General features: G+C 47.8%; 1 protein-coding gene across 1 annotated transcript in view; it reads left to right on the top strand.

Moving 5' to 3' along the window:
- Positions 1-19,457, top strand: part of LOC119966916 (dynein heavy chain 14, axonemal-like) — a 1,122,002-nt gene that overhangs the window by 162,724 nt on the left and 939,821 nt on the right. Inside the window, exon 5 of the mRNA XM_038798874.1 lies at positions 10,346-10,459. Within this exon, the coding sequence (XP_038654802.1) occupies positions 10,346-10,459 (114 nt within the window). The remainder of the gene's footprint in view (positions 1-10,345; positions 10,460-19,457) is intronic.

Genomic DNA, 19,457 nt, shown 5'->3' with positions numbered 1-19,457 from the left:
TATTTAGTTGGATGATCAGCCATGATCATGATAAATGGCGGAATAGGCTCAAAGACGTCATCCTTGAGGCTCAGCTCCGGGATTTTGGATCTATAGGCCTTTGGTGGGCCCCTTGGGGATGATGTGCTCGTCCCAGGATAGCTGTGGGTCCGTCTGCATGCCAAGCATGAACATGTTCACAGGCAGAGTTCATAAAATGTACTTCGCTGGCAGCCTGGTGCGCAAGGGGAGGTGGCCCAACACATCTGCGTGGGGACCTTCACCCTGGAGAGGTGCTCTTACATGGCCAGGAACAGAGCCCAGCACTGGATCCTTGTGGAAGATATGGGGGGATCGATCTGTCCTCCTGAAAGAGCCCCGAAAAGGGCTTGTGATCAGTGAAAACTGTGATAATGAACATACTCGTGAAACTTCTTCACTCCAGATACGATGGCCAAGTCCTCCTCGATTTGAGCATAGTTCCTTTCAACATCGGCAAGTGTCCTGGAGGCGAAAGCGATGGGATGCTCCAAAATGTCATCCATGTGGTGGGCCAGGACGTCCCCGATACCAGAGTGGAGGCGTTGCACATTAGTAGGAGTGACTTTGCTGGGTCACAGTGGGTTAAGTGACGATGAGAACTGGTTCTTGACTTCTGCGAAAGCCGTACAATACGCCCAGATCCACTCCCACAGCTTGCCCTTCTTTAACAATTGATGGAGGGGGTGGGGGGTAACAGGGTCACCTGTTGGGGATGAATTTCCCTCAGCTATTTATCAATCCCAGGAAAGAACAAAGTTTCCTCTGGGACGGGTGGACTGCCTGATTGTTTGGATCTTGTCTTCAATTAGGTGCAAGCCGTGACATTCCATGCGGTATTCCAAATAGGTAACATCTGCAGCATGGAACAGACATTTCTCCCGGCTGCCTCAAATCTTCGGTGAACCTCGGCCAGGTTCTGCAAGTGGTCCTGGTCAGAGGGAGCTGGTATTTGAGAGTGGGCCTTGCTGTTTTGTTGATAGTGAGGTGGTATTTGAGAGTGCGTCTTGGTGTTTTTTTGTTGAGCTGGTATTTTAGAGTCGGTCTCAGTGTTTTGGTGTTGAAGAGGAGCTGGTATTTGAGAGTGGGTCTTGTTGTTTTGGTGTTGAGGAGCTGGTATTTGAGAGTGGGTCTTGGTGTTTTGGTGTTGAGGAGCTGGTATTTGAGAGTGGGTCTTGGTGTTTTGGTGTTGAGGAGCTGCTATTGAGAGTGGGTCTTGGTGTTTTGCTGTTGAGCTGTTATTTGAGAGTGGGTCTTGGTATTTTGGTGTTGAGGAGCTGGTATTTGAGAGTGGGTGTTGGTGTTTTGGTGTTGAGGAGCTGGTATTTGAGAGTGGGTCTTGGTGTTTTGGTGTTGAGGAGCTGGTATTTGAGAGTGGGTCTTGGTATTTTGGTGTTGAGGAGCTGGTATTTGAGAGTGGGTCTTGTTGTTTTGGTGTTGAGGAGTAGCTGGTATTTGAGAGTGGGTCTTGGTGTTTTGGTGATGGGGTGCTGGTATTTGAGAGTGGGTCTTGGTGTTTTGGTGATGGGGTGCTGGTATTTGAGAGTGGGTCTTGGTGTTTTGGTGTTGATGGGGAGCTGGTATTTGAGAGTGGGTCTTGGTGTTTTGGTGATGGGGTGCTGATATTTGAGAGTGGGTCTTGGTGTTTTGGTGATGGGGTGCTGATATTTGAGAGTGGGTCTTTGTGTTTTGGTGATGGGGTGCTGGTATTTGAGAGTGGGTCTTGGTGTTTTTGTGTTGAGGAGCTGGTATTTGAGAGTGGGCCTTGGTGTTTTGGTGATGGGGTGCTGGTATTTGAGAGTGGGTCTTGGTATTTTGGTGATTGGGTGCTGGTATTTGAGAGTGGGTCTTGGTGTTTTTGTGTTGAGGAGCTGGTATTTGAGAGTGGGTCTTGGTGTTTTGGTGATGGGGTGCTGATATTTGAGAGTGGGCTTGGTGTTTTTGTGATGGGGAGCTGGTATTTGAGAGTGGGTCTTGGTGTTTTGGTGATGGGGTGCTGATATTTGAGAGTGGGTCTTGGTGTTTTTGTGATGGGGAGCTGGTATTTGAGAGTGGGTCTTGGTGTTTTGGTGTTGATGGGAGCTGGTATTTGAGAGTGGGGTTGGTGTTTTGGTGATGGGTGCTGGTATTTGAGAGTGGGTCTTGGTTTTGGTGATCGGGTGCTGGTTTTTGAGAGTGGGGTCTTGGTGTTTTGGTGTTGAGGGGAGCTGGATTTGAAGTGGTCTTGGTGTTATGGTGATGGGGTGCTGATATTTGAGAGTGGTCTTGGGTTTGGTGATGGGGTGCTGGTATTTGAGAGTGGGTCTTGGTGTTTTGGTGTTGAGGAGCTGGTATTTGAGAGTGGGTCTTGGTGTTTTGGTGTTGATGGAGCTGGTATTTGGTAGTGGGTCTCGTGTTGAGGACTGGTATGTGAGAGTGGGCATTGGTGTTTTGGTGTTGAGGAGCTGTATTTGAGAGTGGATCTTGGTGTTTTGGGTGTGAGGAGCTGGTATTGAGAGTGGGTCTTGGTGTTTTGGTGTGGGCTCTGGTATTTGAGAGTGGGGTCTTGGTGTTTTGGGTTGAGGAGCTGGTATGTTGAGAGTGGGTTCTTGGTGTTTTTGGTGTTGAGGGCTCGGTATTTGAGAGTGGGTCTTGGTGTTTTTGGTGTTGAGGAGCTGGTATTTGAGAGTGGGTCTTGGTGTTTTGGTGTTGAGGAGCTGGTATTTGAGAGTGTGTTCTTGGTGTTTTGGTTTTGACGAAGAGCTGGTATTTGAGAGTGTGTCTTGGTGTTTTGATGTTGAGGAGCTGGTATTTAAGAGTGTGTCTTGTGTTTTGGTGTGCAGGAGCTGGTATTTGAGAGTGGGTCTTGGTGTTTTGGTGTTGAGGGAGCTGGTATTTGACAGTGGGTCTTGGTGATTTGGTGTTGAGCTCGTATTGAGGGTGGGTCTTGGTGTTTTGGTGTTGAGGAGCTGGTATTTGAGAGTGGGTCTTGGTGTTTTGTTGATGGGGAGCTGGTATTTGAGAGTGGGTCTTGGTGTTTTGGTGTTGAAGAGGAGCTGGTATTTGAGAGTGTGTCTTAGTGTTTTGATGTTGAGGAGCTGGTATTTGAGAGTGGGTATTGGTGTTTTGGTGATGGGGTGCTGGTATTTGAGAGTGGGTCTTGGTGTTTTGGTGATCGGGTGCTGGTATTTGAGAGTGGGTCTTGGTGTTTTGGTGATGGGGTGCTGATATTTGAGAGTGGGTCTTGGTGTTTTGGTGATGGGGTGCTGGTATTTGAGAGTGGGTCTTGGTGTTTTGGTGTTGAGGAGCTGGTATTTGAGAGTGGGTCTTGGTGTTTTGGTGATGGGGTGCTGGTATTTGAGAGTGGGTCTTGGTATTTTGGTGATGGGGTGCTGGTATTTGAGAGTGGGTCTTGGTGTTTTTGTGTTGAGGAGCTGGTATTTGAGAGTGGGTCTTGGTGTTTTGGTGATGGGGTGCTGATATTTGAGAGTGGGTCTTGGTGTTTTGTGATGGGGTGCTGGTGTTTGAGAGTGGGTCTTGGTGTTTTGGTGTTGATGGGGAGCTGGCATTTGAGAGTGGGTCTTGGTGTTTTGGTGTTGAGGAGCTGGTATTTGAGAGTGGGTCTTGGTGTTTTGTTGATGGGGAGCTGGTATTATAGAGTTGGTCTTGGTGTTTTGGTGTTGAAGAGGAGCTGGTATTTGAGAGTGGGGCTTGGTGTTTTGGTGTTGAGCTGGTATTTGAGAGTGGGTCTTGGTGTTTTGGTGTTGAGGAGCTGGTATTTGAGAGTGGGTCTTGGTGTTTTGTTGATAGTGAGCTGGTATTTGAGAGTGCTTCTTGGTGTTTTTTTGTTGAGCTGGTATTTGAGAGTGGGTCTTGGTGTTTTGGTGTTGAGGAGCTGGTATTTGAGAGTGGGTCTTGTTTGTTTTGGTGTTGAGGAGTAGCTGGTTTTTGAGAGTGGGTGTTGGTGTTTTGGTGATGGGGTGCTGGTATTTGAGAGTGGGTCTTGGTGTTTTGGTGATCGGGTGCTGGTTTTTGAGAGTGGGTCTTGGTGTTTTGGTGTTGATGGGGAGCTGGTATTTGAGAGTGGATCTTGGTGTTATGGTGATGGGGTGCTGATATTTGAGAGTGGGTCTTGGTGTTTTGGTGATGGGGTGCTGGTATTTGAGAGTGGGTCTTGGTGTTTTTGTGTTGAGGAGCTGGTATTTGAGAGTGGGTGTTGGTGTTTTGGTGATGGGGTGCTGGTATTTGAGAGTGGGTCTTGGTGTTTTGGTGATGGGGTGCTGGTATTTGAGAGTGGGTCTTGGTGTTTTTTTGATGGGGAGCTGGTATTTGAGAGTGGGTCTTGGTGTTTTGGTGATGGAATGCTGATATTTGAGAGTGGGTCTTGGTGTTTTGGTGATGGGGTGCTGGTATTTGAGAGTGGGTCTTGGTGTTTTGGTGTTGATGGGGAGCTGGCATTTGAGAGTGGGTCTTGGTATTTTTTGTTGAGCTGGTATTTGAGAGTCGATCTCAGTGTTTTGGTGTTGAAGAGGAGCTGGTATTTGAGAGTGGGTCTTGGTGTTTTGGTGTTGAAGAGGAGCTGGTATTTGAGAGTGGGTCTTGGTGTTTTGGTGATGTGGTGCTGGTATTTGAGAGTGGGTCTTGGTGTTTTTGTGTTGAGGAGCTAGTATTTGAGAGTGGGTGTTTGTGTTTTGGTGATGGGGTGCTGGTCTTTGAGAGTGGGTCTTGGTGTTTTGGTGATGAGGTGCTGGTATTTGAGTGTGGGTCTTGGTGTTTTGGTGTTGTAGAAGAGCTGGTATTTGAGAGTGGCTCTTGGAGTTTTGGTGTTGAGGAGCTGGTATTTGAGAGTGGGTCTTGGTGTTTTGTTGATGGGGAGCGGGTATTATAGAGTTGGTCTTGGTGTTTTGGTGTTGAAGAGGAGCTGGTATTTGAGAGTGGGGCTTGGTGTTTTGGTGTTGAGGAGCTGGTATTTGAGAGTGCGTCTTGGTGTTTTGGTGATGGGGTGCTGGTATTTGAGAGTGGGTCTTGGTGTTTTGTTGATAGTGAGCTGGTATTTGAGAGTGCTTCTTGGTGTTTTTTTGTTGAGCTGGTATTTGAGAGTGGGTCTTGGTGTTTTGGTGTTGAGGAGCTGGTATTTGAGAGTGGGTCTTGTTGTTTTGGTGTTGAGGAGTAGCTGGTTTTTGAGAGTGGGTCTTGGTGTTTTGTGTTGAGGAGCTGGTATTTGAGAGTGGGTCTTGGTGTTTTGGTGATGGGGAGCTGGTATTTGAGAGTGGGTCCTTGGTGTTTTGGTGATCGGGTGCTGGTTTTTGAGAGTGGGTCTTGGTGTTTGGTGTTGATGGGGAGCTGGTATTTGAGAGTGGATCTTGGTGTTATGGTGATGGGGTGCTGATATTTGAGAGCGGGTCTTGGTGTTTTGGTGATGGGGTGCTGGTATTTGAGAGTGGGTCTTGGTGTTTTGGTGTTGAGGAGCTGGTATTTGAGAGTGGGTGTTGGTGTTTTGCTGATGGGGTGCTGGTATTTGAGAGTGGGTCTTGGTGTTTTGGTGATCGGGTGCTGGTATTTGAGAGTGGGTCTTGGTGTTTTGGTGTTGATGGGGAGCTGGTATTTGAGAGGGGTCTTGGTGTTTTGGTGATGGAATGCTGATATTTGAGAGTGGGTCTTGGTGTTTTGGTGATGGGGTTGCTGGTATTTGAGAGTGGGTGTTGGTGTTTTGGTGTTGATGGGGAGCTGGTATTTGAGAGTGGGTCTTGGTATTTTTTTGTTGAGCTGGTATTTGAGAGTCGATCTCAGTGTTTTGGTGTTGAAGAGGAGCTGGTATTTGAGAGTGGGTCTTGGTGTTTTGGTGTTGAGGAGCAGCTGGTATTTGAGAGTGGGTCTTGGTGTTTTGTTGTTGAGCTGGTATTTGAGAGTGGGTCTTGGTGTTTGGTGTTGAGGAGCTGGTATTTGAGAGTGGGTCTTGGTGTTTTGGTGTTGAGGAGCTGGTATTTGATAGTAGGTCTTGGTGTTTTGGTGTTGAGGAGCTGGTATTTGAGAGTGGGTCTTGGTGTTTTGGTGTTGAGGAGCTGGTATTTGAGAGTGGATCTTGGTGTTTTGGTGTTGAGGAGCTGGTATTTGAGAGTGGACCTTGGTGTTTTGGTGTTGAGAAGCTGGTATTTGGGAGTGTGTCTTAGTGTTTTGGTGTTGAGGAGCTGGTATTTGAGAGTGGGTCTTGGTGTTTTTGTGTTGAGGAGCTGGTATTTGAGAGTGGGTCTTGGTGTTTTGTTGATGGGGAGCTGGTATTTGAGAGTGGGTCTTGGTGTTTTGGTGTTGATGGGGAGCTGGAACTTGAGAGTGGGGTCTTGGTGTTTTGGTGTTGATGGGGAGCTGGTATTTGAGAGTGGGTTTTGGTGTTTTGGTGATGAGGAGCTGGTATTTGAGAGTGGGTCCGGTGTTTTGGTGTTGATGAGGAGCTGGTATTTGAGAGTGTGTCTTGGTGTTTTGGTGTTGAGGAGCTGGTATTTGAGAGTGGGTCTTGGTGTTTTGGTGTTGAGGAGGAGCTGGTATTTGAGAGTGGGCCTTGGTGTTGAGGAGCTGGTATTTGAGAGTGGGTCTTGGTGTTTTTGTGTTGAGGAGCTGGTATTTGAGAGTGGGTCTTGGTGTTTTGGTGATGGGGTGCTGGTATTTGAGAGTGGGTCTTGGTGTTTTGGTGTTGATGGGGAGCTGGTATTTGAGAGTGGGCCTTTGTGTTTTGGTGATGGGGTGCTGATATTTGGGAGTGGGTCTTGGTGTTTTGGTGTTGAGGAGCTGGTATTTGAGAGTGGGTCTTCGTGTTTTCGTGTTGAGGAGCCGGTATTTGATAGTGGGTTTTGGTGTTTTGGTGTTGAGGAGCTGGTATTTGAGAGTGGGTATTGGTGTTTTGGTGTTGAGGAGCTGGTATTTGAGAGTGGTTCTTGGTGTTTTGGTGTTGAGGAGCTGGTATTTGAGAGTGGGTCTTGGTTTTTTGGTGTTGACGAGGAGCTGGTATTTGAGAGTGGGTCTTGGTGTTTTGGTGTTGAGGAGCTGGTATGTGAGAGTGGGTATTGGTGTTTTGGTGTTGAGCTTGTATTTGAGAGTGGGTCTTGGTGTTTTGGTGTTCAGCTGGTATTTGAGAGTGGGTCTTGGTGTTTTGGTGTTGAGGAGCTGGTATTTGAGAGTGGGCCTTGGTGTTTTGGTGTTGAGCTGGTATTTGAGAGTGGGTCTTGGTGTTTTGGTGTTGAGGAGCTGGTATTGAGAGTGGGTCTTCGTGTTTTGGTGTTGATGAGGAGCTGGTATTTGAGAGTAGGTCTTGGTGTTTTGGTGTTGAGGAGCTGGTATTTGAGAGTGTGTCTTGGTGTTTTGGTGTTGAGCTGGTATTTGAGAGTGGGTCTTGGTGTTTTGGTGTTGAGGAGCTGGTATTTGAGAGTGGGTCTTCGTGTTTTGGTGTTGATGAGGAGCTGGTATTTGAGAGTGGGTCTTGGTGTTTTGGTGTTGAGGAGCTGGTATTTGAGAGTGGATTTTGGTGTTTTGGTGTTGATGAGGAGCTGGTATTTGAGAGTGGATCTTGGTGTGTTGGTGTTGATGGGGAGCTGGTATTTGAGAGTGGGTCGTGGTGTTTTGGTGTTCACGAGGAGCTGGTATTTGAGAGTGGGTCTTGGTGTTTTGGTGTTGAGGAGCTCTTGTTTGAGAGTGGGTCTTGGTGTTTTGATGTTGATGAGCAGCTGGTATTTGAGAGTGGGTCTTGGTGTGTTGGTGTTGATGGGGAGCTGGTATTTGAGAGTCGGTCTCAGTGTTTTGGTGTTGAGGAGGAGCTGGTATTTGAGAGTGGGAATTGGTGTTTTGGTGTTGAGGAGCTGGTGTTTGAGAGTGGGTTTTGGTGTTTTGGTGTTGAGGAGCTGGTATTTGAGAGTGGTTCTTGGTGTTTTGGTGTTTAGGAGCTGGTATTTGAGAGTGGGTCTTGGTGTTTTGGTGATTGGTGCTTGTATTTGAGAGTGGGTCTTGGTGTTTTGCTGATGGGGAGCTGGTATTTGAGAGTGGGCCTTGGTGTTTTGGTGTTGATGAGGAGCTGGTATTTGAGACTGGGTCTTGGTGTTTTGGTGTTGAGCTGGTATTTGAGAGTTGGTCTTGGTTGTTGGTGTTGATGAGGAGCTGGTATTTGAGAGTGGGTCTTGGTTGTTGGTGTTGATGAGGAGCTGGTATTTGAGAGTGGGTCTTGGTGTTTTGGTGTTGAGGAGCTGGTATTTGAAAGTGGGTATTGGTGATTTGGTGTTGAGCTGGTATTTGTGAGTGGGTCTTGGTGTTTTGCTGTTGAGCTGGTATTTGAGAGTGTGTCTTGGCGTTTTGGTGATGGGGAGCTGGTATTTGAGAGTGGGTCTTGGTGTTTTGGTGTTGATGAGGAGCTGGTATTTGAGAGTGGGTCTTGGTGTTTTGGTGTTGAGGATCTGGTATTTGAGAGTGGGCCTTGGTGTTTTGGTGTTGAGCTGTCATTTTATAGTGGGTCTTGGTGTTTTGGTGTTGATGGGGAGCTGGAATTTGAGAGTGTGTCTTGGTGTTTCGGTCTTGAGGAGCTGGTATTTAAGAGTGTGTCTTAGTGTTTTGGTGATGGGGTGCTGGTATTTGAGAGTGGGTCTTGGTGTTTTGGTGTTGATGGGGAGCTGGTATTTGAGAGTGGGTCTTGGTGTTTTGGTGTTGATGGGGAGCTGGTATTTGAGAGTGGGCCTTGGTGTTTTGGTGTTGAGGAGCTGGTATTTGAGAGTGGATCTTGGTGTTTTGGTATTCACGAGGAGCTGGTATTTGAGAGTGGGTCTTGGTGTTTTGGTGTTGAGGAGTTGGTATTTGAGAGTCGGTCTCAGTGTTTTGCTGTTGAGGAGCTGGTATTTGAGAGTGGGTCTTGGTGTTTTGGTGTTGAGGAGCTGGTATTTGAGAGTGGGTCTTGGTGTTTTGGTGTTGAGGAGCTAGTATTTGAGAGTGGGTCTTGGTGTTTTGGTGTTGAGGAGCTGGTATTTGAGAGTGGGTCTTGGTGTTTTGGTGTTGAGGAGCTGGTATTTGAGAGTGGGCTTGGTGTTTTGGTGTTGATGGGGAGCTGGTATTTGAGAGTGGGTCTTGGTGTTTTGGTGTTGATGAGAAGCTGGTATTTGAGAGTGGGTCTTGGTGTTTTGATGTTGATGAGGAGCTGGTATTTGAGAGTGGGTCTTGGTGTTTTGATGTTGATGAGGAGCTGGTATGTAAGAGTGTGTCTTAGTGTTTTGGTGTTGAGGAGCTGGTATTTGAGAGTGTGTCTTGGTGTTTTTGTGTTGAGGAGCTGGTATTTGAGAGTGGGTCTTGGTGTTTTGGTGATGGGGTGCTGGTATTTGAGAGTGGGTCGTGGTGTTTTGGTGTTGATGAGGAGCTGGTATTTGAGAGTGGGTGTTGGTGTTTTGGTGTTGAGGATCTGGTATTTGAGAGTGGGCCTTGCTGTTTTGGTGTTGATGGGGAGCTGGAATTTGAGAGTGAGTCTTGGTGTTTTGGTGTTGAGGTGCTTGTATTTGAGAGTGGGTCTTGGTGTTTTGGTGTTGAGCTGGTATTTGAGAGTGGGTCTTGGTGTTTTGGTGTTGAGGAGCTTTATTTCGGTGTGGGTATTGGTTTTTTGGTGATGGGAAGCTGGTATTTGAGAGTGTGTCTTGGTGTTTTGGTGATGGTGAACTGGTATTTGAGAGTGGGTCTTGGTGTTTTGGTGTTGAGCTGGTATTTGAGAGTGGGTCTTGGTGTTTTGGTGTTGATAAGGAGCTGGTATTTGAGAGTGGGTCTACGTGTTTTGGTGATGGGGAGCTGGTATTTGAGAGTGGGTTTTGGTGTTGAGCTGGTATTTGAGAGTGGGTCTTGGTGTTTTGGTGTTGAGGAGCTTTTATTTCGGTGTGGGTATTGGTTTTTTGGTGATGGGAAGCTGGTATTTGAGAGTGTGTCTTGGTGTTTTGGTGATGGTGAACTGGTATTTGAGAGTGGGTCTTGGGTGTTTAGGTGTTGAGCTGGTATTTGAGAGTGGGTCTTGGTGCTTTCATGTTGAGGAGCTGGTATTTTGGAGTGGGTATTAATGATTAGTGAGTTTAGAATGATAGAATCATACATCTCAGGAAGCTGCGAATCTGACCCTTGCATCAGTATTGGCGCTTTGATGGAGCCACCAATTTTGTCTAATTTATAATCATGATGTAATCGTTTTTGAGTTATAGCTAGTTCAGTTGGCAATTATCTTTCCTGTGTCATCGTGTTATGAACCCTCCTCCCACTGGAAACAGTTTTCTATGTTTTAATTTTCAAGTAATTTTTGCAAACGTGTAACTTATTACAATGGTTCCACAAGTCATTTGTGTTTCAGGTGGAGAAAGAAAGGACAAGGAGGTGGTCAGCCATGCGGTCATTGTTGCTGATCAGAAACAACCTCCTGAGTATGATCCAATGAATAAATTGACTGGGACATATAATATAACAGGTAAGCGCATCAACCGCTGTCGTAGTGATCTATTGTTACAAAGCAAGTCAAGTCACTATGACAGTTTTTATAAAGGGTGCTGCCTACAATTTGTATAATTTTGCCTTCAGATGCAGTGACCTGCTATGAGCATACCCAGGAATATATATTTGAATTTGGATAGGGCCACTCCACCCTTCGTGCCTGCTCCGCTATTCAATAAGATCATGGCTCATCTGACTATAACCTTAAAAATATTCAAAGACTCTGCTTCCACACCCAAAAGTTCTGCTTCCACTGCCACGCTGTAAATGAGTGATCCCTTATTTTTAAACAGTGGCCCCTAGTTCTAGATTCTCCCACAAGAGGAAACATTGACATCCACCCTTTAATCCACCTTGGGGCAGCATGGTAGCACAGTGGTTGACGTTGCTAATGTCACCAGGGTCCCAGGTTCGAGTCCCAGCTTGGGTCACTGTCTGTGCGGAGTCTGCACGTTCTCCTTCTGTCTGCGTGGGTTTCCTCCGGGTGCTCTGGTGTAATCCCCAAGTCCTGAAAGACGTGCTGTTAGGTGAATTGGACATTCTGAATTCTCCCTCTGTGACCCGAACAGGCATCGGATTGTGGCGACTAGGGGCTTTTCACAGTAACTTCATTGCAGTGTTAATGTAAGCCTACTTGCGACAGTAAAGATTATTATTATTTTCAATGTTAGCAATATTCGGTCCCTTCATCCAAGTCATTTATATCAGTTGGAATAAGTTGAAACTCCAGCACCGACCCCTGTGGCACACAACTTGTCACATCCTGTCAACCAGAAAATGACTCATTTGTGCCTTCCCTCTGTTTCCTGTTAGCTACCCAATCTTCAATCCATGCTAATATGTTAGCCCCTACACCGCTAGGCACTATTTTCTGCAATAACCTATGATTTGGCACCTTATCAAATGCCTTCTGGAAATCCATGTGCAGTACAACCACCAATTGTCTTTATCCACAGTACATGTGACTCTTTCAAAGAACTCCAATAAATTTATCAAACATGATTTTCCTTCCATCCAAGCGATGTTAACTCTGCTTGATTGCTTTGAATTTTACGAAGTGCCCTTCTACAATAGCTTTATTGATGGCTTCTAACATTTTCACAATGGCAGATGTCGTGCTAAATGGACTGTAGTTTCCTGTTTTCTGTCTCCATCCCTTTTTGAATAAAGGAGTTATATTTGCTATCTTCCAATCTAATGGAACCTCCCCTGAATCCAGGGAAAATTAGCCACTTCTTTCCAGGCCTTAGGGCGAAGTCCATCTGGTCCTGAGGATGTGTCAGCTCACAGCCCCAACAATTTGCTCAATACCACTTCCCTGGTGATTGTAATTTACCTCAGTTCCTCCCCGCTTCCCATTTCCTGACTTGCAGCTATTTCTGGAATGTTATTGGAATCTCTATGGTGAAGACCGATGCAAAACACCTGCTTAATTCATCTGCTAATGTAGGGACCAGGTGTGAGGGACTAGGAGGGGGAGGGAGGAGGTGAGTACCCATCACCGTTTATCTCCAGAAAACACAAGGACATAGCAGCCGCTAGCCAGATGTTGTGCAGAGGTCCTTCAAGGGATCGTGGGGTTGGGGGGCTTGGGCTGGGCTGGAGGGAGACAGATCGGATGTTTCCACTGGGATGGGGGCTGCTTTGGGTCTGTGAAGACTTTAAGCCTGCTTTCTTTCATGTTAAACACTCCATAACAGGGCAAAGCACAGCTGCTGCTTGTCTGTCCTAAAATCCTCTCTCTGGACAGAGCCATTCTGAACTTTGTCTCTTGGAGAAGGATGTCATTCCCCTTGATGTTTCAATAGGCTCTGTGGTTTCAATGCTGCAGTATGTCTTTTAGCCCTTTTTGCTTAGTTACTTTCATGACAGCCGACTTTTACAAACCGCTGCAGATTCACTGTGGCACTATGCCTGCTTTTATATCTTTGTACTTGGTTATATTCAATTTCACAACCTATTGACTTTTGCAAGCCTCTTGATTGACAGTTGAAAGCTACCTCAGAGGGAAGATGTGTTTGGTTTTGTGGCACTTCACAGTCCATTCAATCTGAAGTGCTTCCTCTTTTGAGCAGGTGTCCTGTCTCACAGAATTACAGAATCACAGAATAATACAGTGCATAAGAAGCCCTTCAGCCCATCGAGTCTGCACCGATGCATGAAAAACACCTGACCTGCCTATCTAATCCCATTTGCCAGCACTTTGCCCATAGCCTTGAATGATCTGACATGGCCAAGTGCTCAGAAAGGATGTGAGGCAACCCTCCTCTATCGCCCTCCTAGGCAGTGTATTCCAGATCGTCACCGCCCTCTGGGTAAAAAGGTTTGTTCTAAAATCCCCCCTAAACCTCCTGACACTTACCTTGAACTTGTGTCTGAGTGCCTTTTTTCCAGAGTGGATTATTTTCTACTCTGAAATACTTCATAGAAAGAGAGGGTGCTCTGTCTGACAGCATTTGTTTTGTGTGAGGGATCCTGATCATGATGCTTCGCAAGACCTGGGTAGATCTTGTGAGGTATACTGGCTGTCGGGTAGCCCACGGGAAGTCTCTCCCGGCATCTACTGGCTGCATCATGCTCCAGTTCAGGCGTAACGCAGCCAGTAGATCGCGCCCAGAATCTCCAAATTTGCAAATGGGTGGGAGGGTGAGCTGTGAGGTCACTGATAGGAGTAGTCTATCGGCCACCAAATAGTAACGTTATGGTGGGGCAGGCAATAAACAAAGAAATAACTGATGCATGTAGAAATGGTACAGCAGTTATCATGGGGGATTTTAATCTACATGTCGATTGGTTTAACCAGGTCGGTCAAGGCAACCTTGAGGAGGAGTTTATAGAATGTATCCGCGATAGCTTCCTAGAACAGTATGTAATGGAACCTACGAGGGAACAAGCGGTCCTAGATCTTGTCCTGTGTAATGAGACAGGATTGATTCATGATCTCATAGTTAGGGATCCTCTCGGAAGGAGCGATCACAATATGGTGGAATTTAAAATACAGATGGAGGGTGAGAAAGTAAAATCAAATACTAGTGTTTTGTGTTCAAACAAAGGAGATTACACGGGGATGAGAGAAGAACTAGCTAAGGTAGACTGGGAGCAAAGACTTTATGGTGGAACAGTTGAGGAACAGTGGAGAACCTTCCAAGCGATTTTTCACAGTGCTCAGCAAAGGTTTATACCGACAAAAAGGAAGGACGGAAGAAAGAGGGAAAATCGACCGTGGATATCTAAGGAATTAAGGGAGAGTATCAAATTGAAGGAAAAAGCATATAAAGCGGCAAAGATTGCTGGGAGATTAGAGGACTGGGAAATCTTTAGGGGGCAACAGAAAGCTACTAAAAAAGCCATAAAGAAGAGTAAGATAGAATATGAGAGTAAACTTGTTCAGAATATAAAAACAGACAGTAAAAGTTTTTACAAATATATAAGACAAAAAAGAGTGGCTAAGGTAAATATTGGTCCTTTAGAGGATGAGAAGGGAGTTTTAATAATGGGAAATGAGGAAATGGCTGAGGAACTGAACAGGTTTTTTGGGTCGGTCTTCACAGTGGAAGACACAAATAACATGCCAGCGACTGATAGAAATGAGGCTATGACAGGTGAGGACCTTGAGAGGATTGTTATCACTAAGGAGGGAGTGATGGGCAAGCTAATGGGGCTAGAGGTAGACAAGTCTCCTGGCCCTGATGGAATGCATCCCAGAGTGCTAAAAGAGATGGCTAAGGAAATTGCAGATGCACTAGTGATAATTTACCGAAATTCACTAGACTCTGGGGTGGTCCCGGTGGATTGGAAATGAGCAAACGTGACGCCACTGTTTAAAAAAGGAGGTAGGCAGAAAGCAGGAAATTATGGGCCAGTGAGCTTAACTTCGGTAGTAGGGAAGATGCTGGAATCTATCATCAAGGAAGAAATTGCGAGGCATCTGGATAGAAATTGTCCCATTGGGCAGACGCAGCATGGGTTCGTAAAAAGGCAGGTCATGCCTAACTAATTTAGTGGAATTTTTTGAGGACATTACCAGTGCAGTAGATAACGGGGAGCCGATGGATGTGGCATATCTGGATTTCCAGAAAGCCTTTGACAAGGTGCCACACAAAAGGTTGCTGCATAAGATAAAGATGCATGGCATTAAGGGTAAAGTAGTAGCATGGATAGAGGATTGGTTAATTAATAGAAAGCAAAGAGTTGGGATAAATGGGTGTTTCTCTGGTTGGCAATCAGTAGCTAGTGGTGTCCCTCAGGGATCCGTGTTGGGCCCACAATTGTTCACAATTTACATAGATGATTTGGAGTTGGGGACCAAGGGCAATGTGTCCAAGTTTGCAGATGACACTAAGATGAGTGGTAAAGTGAAAAGTGCAGAGGATACTGGAAGTCTGCAGAGGGATTTGGATAGGTTAAGTGAATGGGCTAGGGTCTGGCAGATGGAATACAATGTTGACAAATGTGAGGTTATCCATTTTGGTAGGAATAACAGCAAACGGGATTATTATTTAAACGATAAAATATTAAAGCATGCCGCTGTTCAGAGAGACTTGGGTGTGCTCGTGCATGAGTCACAGAAGGTTGGTTTACAAGTGCAACAGGTGATTATGAAGGCAAATGGAATTTTGTCCTTCATTGCTAGAGGGATGGAGTTTAAGACTAGGGAGGTTATGTTGCAATTGTATAAGGTGTTGGTGCGGCCACACCTGGAGTATTGTGTTCAGTTTTGGTCTCCTTACTTGAGAAAGGACGTACTGGCGCTGGAGGGTGTGCAGAGGAGATTCACTAGGTTAATCCCAGAGCTGAAGGGGTTGGATTATGAGGAGAGGTTGAGTAGACTGGGACTGTACTCGTTGGAATTTAGAAGGATGAGGGGGGATCTTATAGAAACATTTAAAATTATGAAGGGAATAGATAGGATAGATGCGGGCAGGTTGTTTCCACTGGCGGGCGACAGCAGAACTAGGGGATATAGCCTCAAAATAAGGGGAAGTAGATTTAGGACTGAGTTTAGGAGGAACTTCTTCACCCAAAGGGTTGTGAATCTATGGAATTCCTTGCCCAGTGGAGCAGTTGAGGCTCCTTCATTACATGTTTTTAAGGTAAAGATAGATAGTTTTTTGCAGAATAAAGGGATTAAGGATTATGGTGTTCGGGCCGGAAACTGGAGCTGAGTCCACAAAAGATCAGCCATGATCTAATTGAATGGCGGAGCAGGCTCGAGGGGCCAGATGGCCTACTCCTGCTCCTAGTTCTTATGTTCTTATGTTCTTATGTGTAAACCAGATATATGAAGAAATACCAGAACAATAAGACCATAAGACATAGGAGCAGAATTAGGCCACTTGGCCCATCGAGTCTGCTCCGCCATTCAATAATGGCTGATATTTTTCTCATCCCCATTCTCCTGCCTTCTCCCCATAACCCCTGATCCCCTCATTAATCAAGAACCTATCTATCTCTGCCTTAAAGACACTCAGTGAATTGACCTCCTCGGCCTCCTGCAGCAAAGAGTTCCACAGATTCACCACCCTCTGGCTGAAGAACCACCTCCTCATCTCTGTTTTAAAGGATCGTCCCTTTAGTCTGAGATTGTGTCCTCTGGTTCTAGTTTTTCCTACAAGTGGAAACATCCTCTGGTCGGACAATCTACCTGATCCCAAAACCATGTCCCACACGCCACCCAGACACACGCAAGACAGACACACATGGTGGAAATGGGGGAATGGCTTAACTGGAAAAGGGGTTAATAGTTATGAGATTGCTCTTTTTGCCGATTGATGGAACCATCAATTCACCAGACACGTGTTTCCAATATGAATATAGGCTTTAATCGACTTACTACAGAGCCAGCCTGTTACCCGTTGAATTCTCAGTGAACTGCAGGCTGACTCTGGACAAGGGTATTTATACAGCAGCACTAGTGGGAGGAGTCGTGGGCGGAGCCAAGGGTGGAGCCCTGAGCATTCCCAGAGGTACTCCCCCTAGTGTCGGATAACGCTACTGTGCTTACAAAAACATAGTGTGAATTATCATATTACATTCACCACATTCACCCCCTGTAAAAAAAATCACGTCCGGCGGGGTGGTGGTCTCCAACGTCAGTCTGTCCGGTGGTCGAATTGTCGTTGTGATCTGCGGAGCACCGGGGTTGCTTCTTGTTCGACCGGGGACTGGGGGCGCTGGGGGCTGGCTGGCGCGGATGCACGGAGCTGGTGGAGCGAGCTTGCGGACTCGGGAGCGCAAGGGGGCGGCAGCATGGGGTGTAGGGTGAGAGGTCCTTCTGTGGGGGTGCCAGATCCCGGAGGGATACCGTGTCCTGACGGCCGTCAGGGAACTCGACGAATATGGGGGTTGGATTGAAGCAGGCGCACCTTTTCAACAAGGGGGTCGGTTTTGTGTGCCCTGACGTGTTTCCTTAGAAGTATGGGGCCCGGTGTCCTCAGCCATGCCGGAAGTGAGACCCCCGTGGTAGTGTCCCAGGAAAAAATGAAGAGCCTCTCGTGGGGGGCCTGATTGGTCGCTGTGCATAAGAGGGACCTAATCGCGTGGAGCGCGTCTGGGAGGACTTCCTGCCACTGGGAGACTTGGAGCTTTCTAGACCGGAGGGTCAGTAGGACGGTCTTCCAGACCGTCGCGTTCTCCCTCTCCACCTGCCCGTTCCCCCTGGGGTTGTAGCTGGTAGTCCTGCTTGAGCAGGTACTGACGCAGCTCGTCGCTCATGAAGGATGAACCCCGGTCGCTCTGTACGTAGCTGGGGAAACTAAACAGGGTGAAGATGCTATGCGGGGCCCTAATGACTGTGTGGGAGGTCATGTCGGGGCACGGGATAGCGAATGGGGAACGGGAGAACTCGTCTACGACGTTTAAAAAGTAAAAGTTGAGGGGAGTGGCCCTTTGAAATCAATCGCGAGGCGTTCAAAGGGCCGAGAAGCCTTGACCAGGTGGGCCATGTTTGGTCTATAGAAGTGCGGTTTGCACTCCGCACAGATCGAGCAGTCCCTGGTGACCGCTTTTACCTCCTCGTTGGAGAAAGGTAGGTTTCGGGCCCTGATGTAGTGGGCGAGCCGGGTGACCCCCGGTTGGCAGAGGTCATTGTGGATGACTTACAATCGGTCGATCTGCGCGCTGGCGCATGTCCCGCGGGATAGGGCATCCAGAGGCTCGTTGAGCTACCCGGGTCGATACTTAATGTCGTAATTGTAGGTGGAGAGTTCGATCCTCCACCTCAGAATTTTGTCGTTTTTAATTTTGCCCCTTTGCGAGTTGTCGAACATGAAGGCAACCGATCTTTGGTCGGTCATGAGGGTGAACCTCCTGCGAGGTAGTGCCTCCAGTAACGGGTAGCCTCCACAATGGCTTGCGCTTCTTTCTCGACTGAGGAGTGTCGGAATTCTGAAGCGGAGAGGGCGCGGGAGAAAAATGCAACGGGTCTCCCTGCCTGATTTAACGTGGCTGCAAGAGCTACCTCTGAGGCATCGCTCTCTACCTGAAATGGAGTGGATTCATTCACCGCCCGCATGGCCACTTTGGCGATGTCCTCCTTGATGCCGTCGAAGGCCTGGCGTGCCTCAGCTCACAGGGGAAATCGTGTGGCCCTAAAAAGTGGGTGGGCTTTGTCCGCATATTGAGGGACCCACTGGGCGTAGTATGAAAAGAACCCCAAGCACCGTTTGAGGGCCTTGGGGCAATGGGGGAGGGGGCATTCTAAGGGGGCGCATAAGGTCCGGGTCTGGGCCCAGGACTCCGTTTTCCACGACATAGCCGAGGATGGCTAGTCTGGTTGTGTGGAAAATGCATTTCTCCTTGTTATATGTGCGATTCAGTTTCTGTGCCGTCTGGAGAAAACGGTGGAGGTTGGCGCCGTGGTCCTGCTGATCATAGCCGCAGATGGTGACATTGTCCGAGTACGGAAACGTGGCCCGCAGCCCGTACTCGTCCACCATTCGGTCCATTGCTCGTTGGAACACCGAGACCCCATTAGTGATGCCGAAAGGGACCCGGAGGAAATGGAAGAGGCGGCCATCGGCCTCGAATGCCGTGTAGTGGCGGTCCTCCAGGCGGATTGGGAGCTGCTGGTATGCAGACTTCAGATCCACCGTGGAAAAGAGCCGGTACTGGCCGATCTGGTTTACCATGTCTGCAATCCTGGGAGGGGATACGCGTCGAGGAGTGTAAATCTATTTATGGTCTGACTATAGTCGACAACCATGAGGAATTTCCCCCCCGGTCTTAACGACCACCACCTGAGCTCTCCAGGGACTATTGCTGGCCTCTATAATCCCCTCACTGAGAAGCCTTCGGACCTCTGCTATGATAAATGCCCTATCCTGCAGGCTATACCGCCTGCTACGAGTGGCTACGGGTTTACAGTCCTTTGTGAGATTGGCAAAGAGAGGACGGGGGGGATTCGCAGCGTAGCGAGGCTGCAGATAGTGAGTGGGGGCAGGGGCCCTCCGAAGCTGAGGGTGAGGCTCTTGAGGTTACATTGGAAGTTTAGGCCTAATAAGAGTGGCGCGCAGAGGTCAGGCAAAATGTAGAGTTTGAATTTTGAGTAGCTAGTGCCTCGGATTATGAGTGTCGCGGCAGTGCGCCCCTGGATCTGGACCGAATGGGAGCCTGAAGCGAGTGAGATAGTTTGCTGCACGGGGAAAATGGGGAGCGAACAGCGTCTTACCAGGTCTGGATGTATGAAGCTCTCAGTGCTCCCGGAGTCGAAGAGGCATGGCGTTTTGTACCCGTTGATTTGAACCTCTGCCATAGAATTTCACAGTTGCTTTGGGCGTGATTGATGTGGGTGACTGCGCTGAGTTGCGGGTAGTCGGCGGCTCGATCAGCTGTGCTGGAGTGGCCCCGTGATGACTGCCCTCTGAGTTCATAGTCGTATTCTTCCGATGTGTTGTCCGAGTGCGGAGATGCAGTTCGGGCCCGTGGATCGCACATGGCTGGAGGGTGCGGAGTCGGGGCCTGCGGTTGAGGGGAGC

Source organism: Scyliorhinus canicula, chromosome 6 (genome assembly GCF_902713615.1).
Source record: "Scyliorhinus canicula chromosome 6, sScyCan1.1, whole genome shotgun sequence".
Lineage (NCBI taxonomy): Eukaryota > Metazoa > Chordata > Chondrichthyes > Carcharhiniformes > Scyliorhinidae > Scyliorhinus > Scyliorhinus canicula.
The sequence above is the reverse complement of the archived record's forward strand: the minus strand, read 5'-3'. Positions and strand labels throughout refer to the sequence as shown.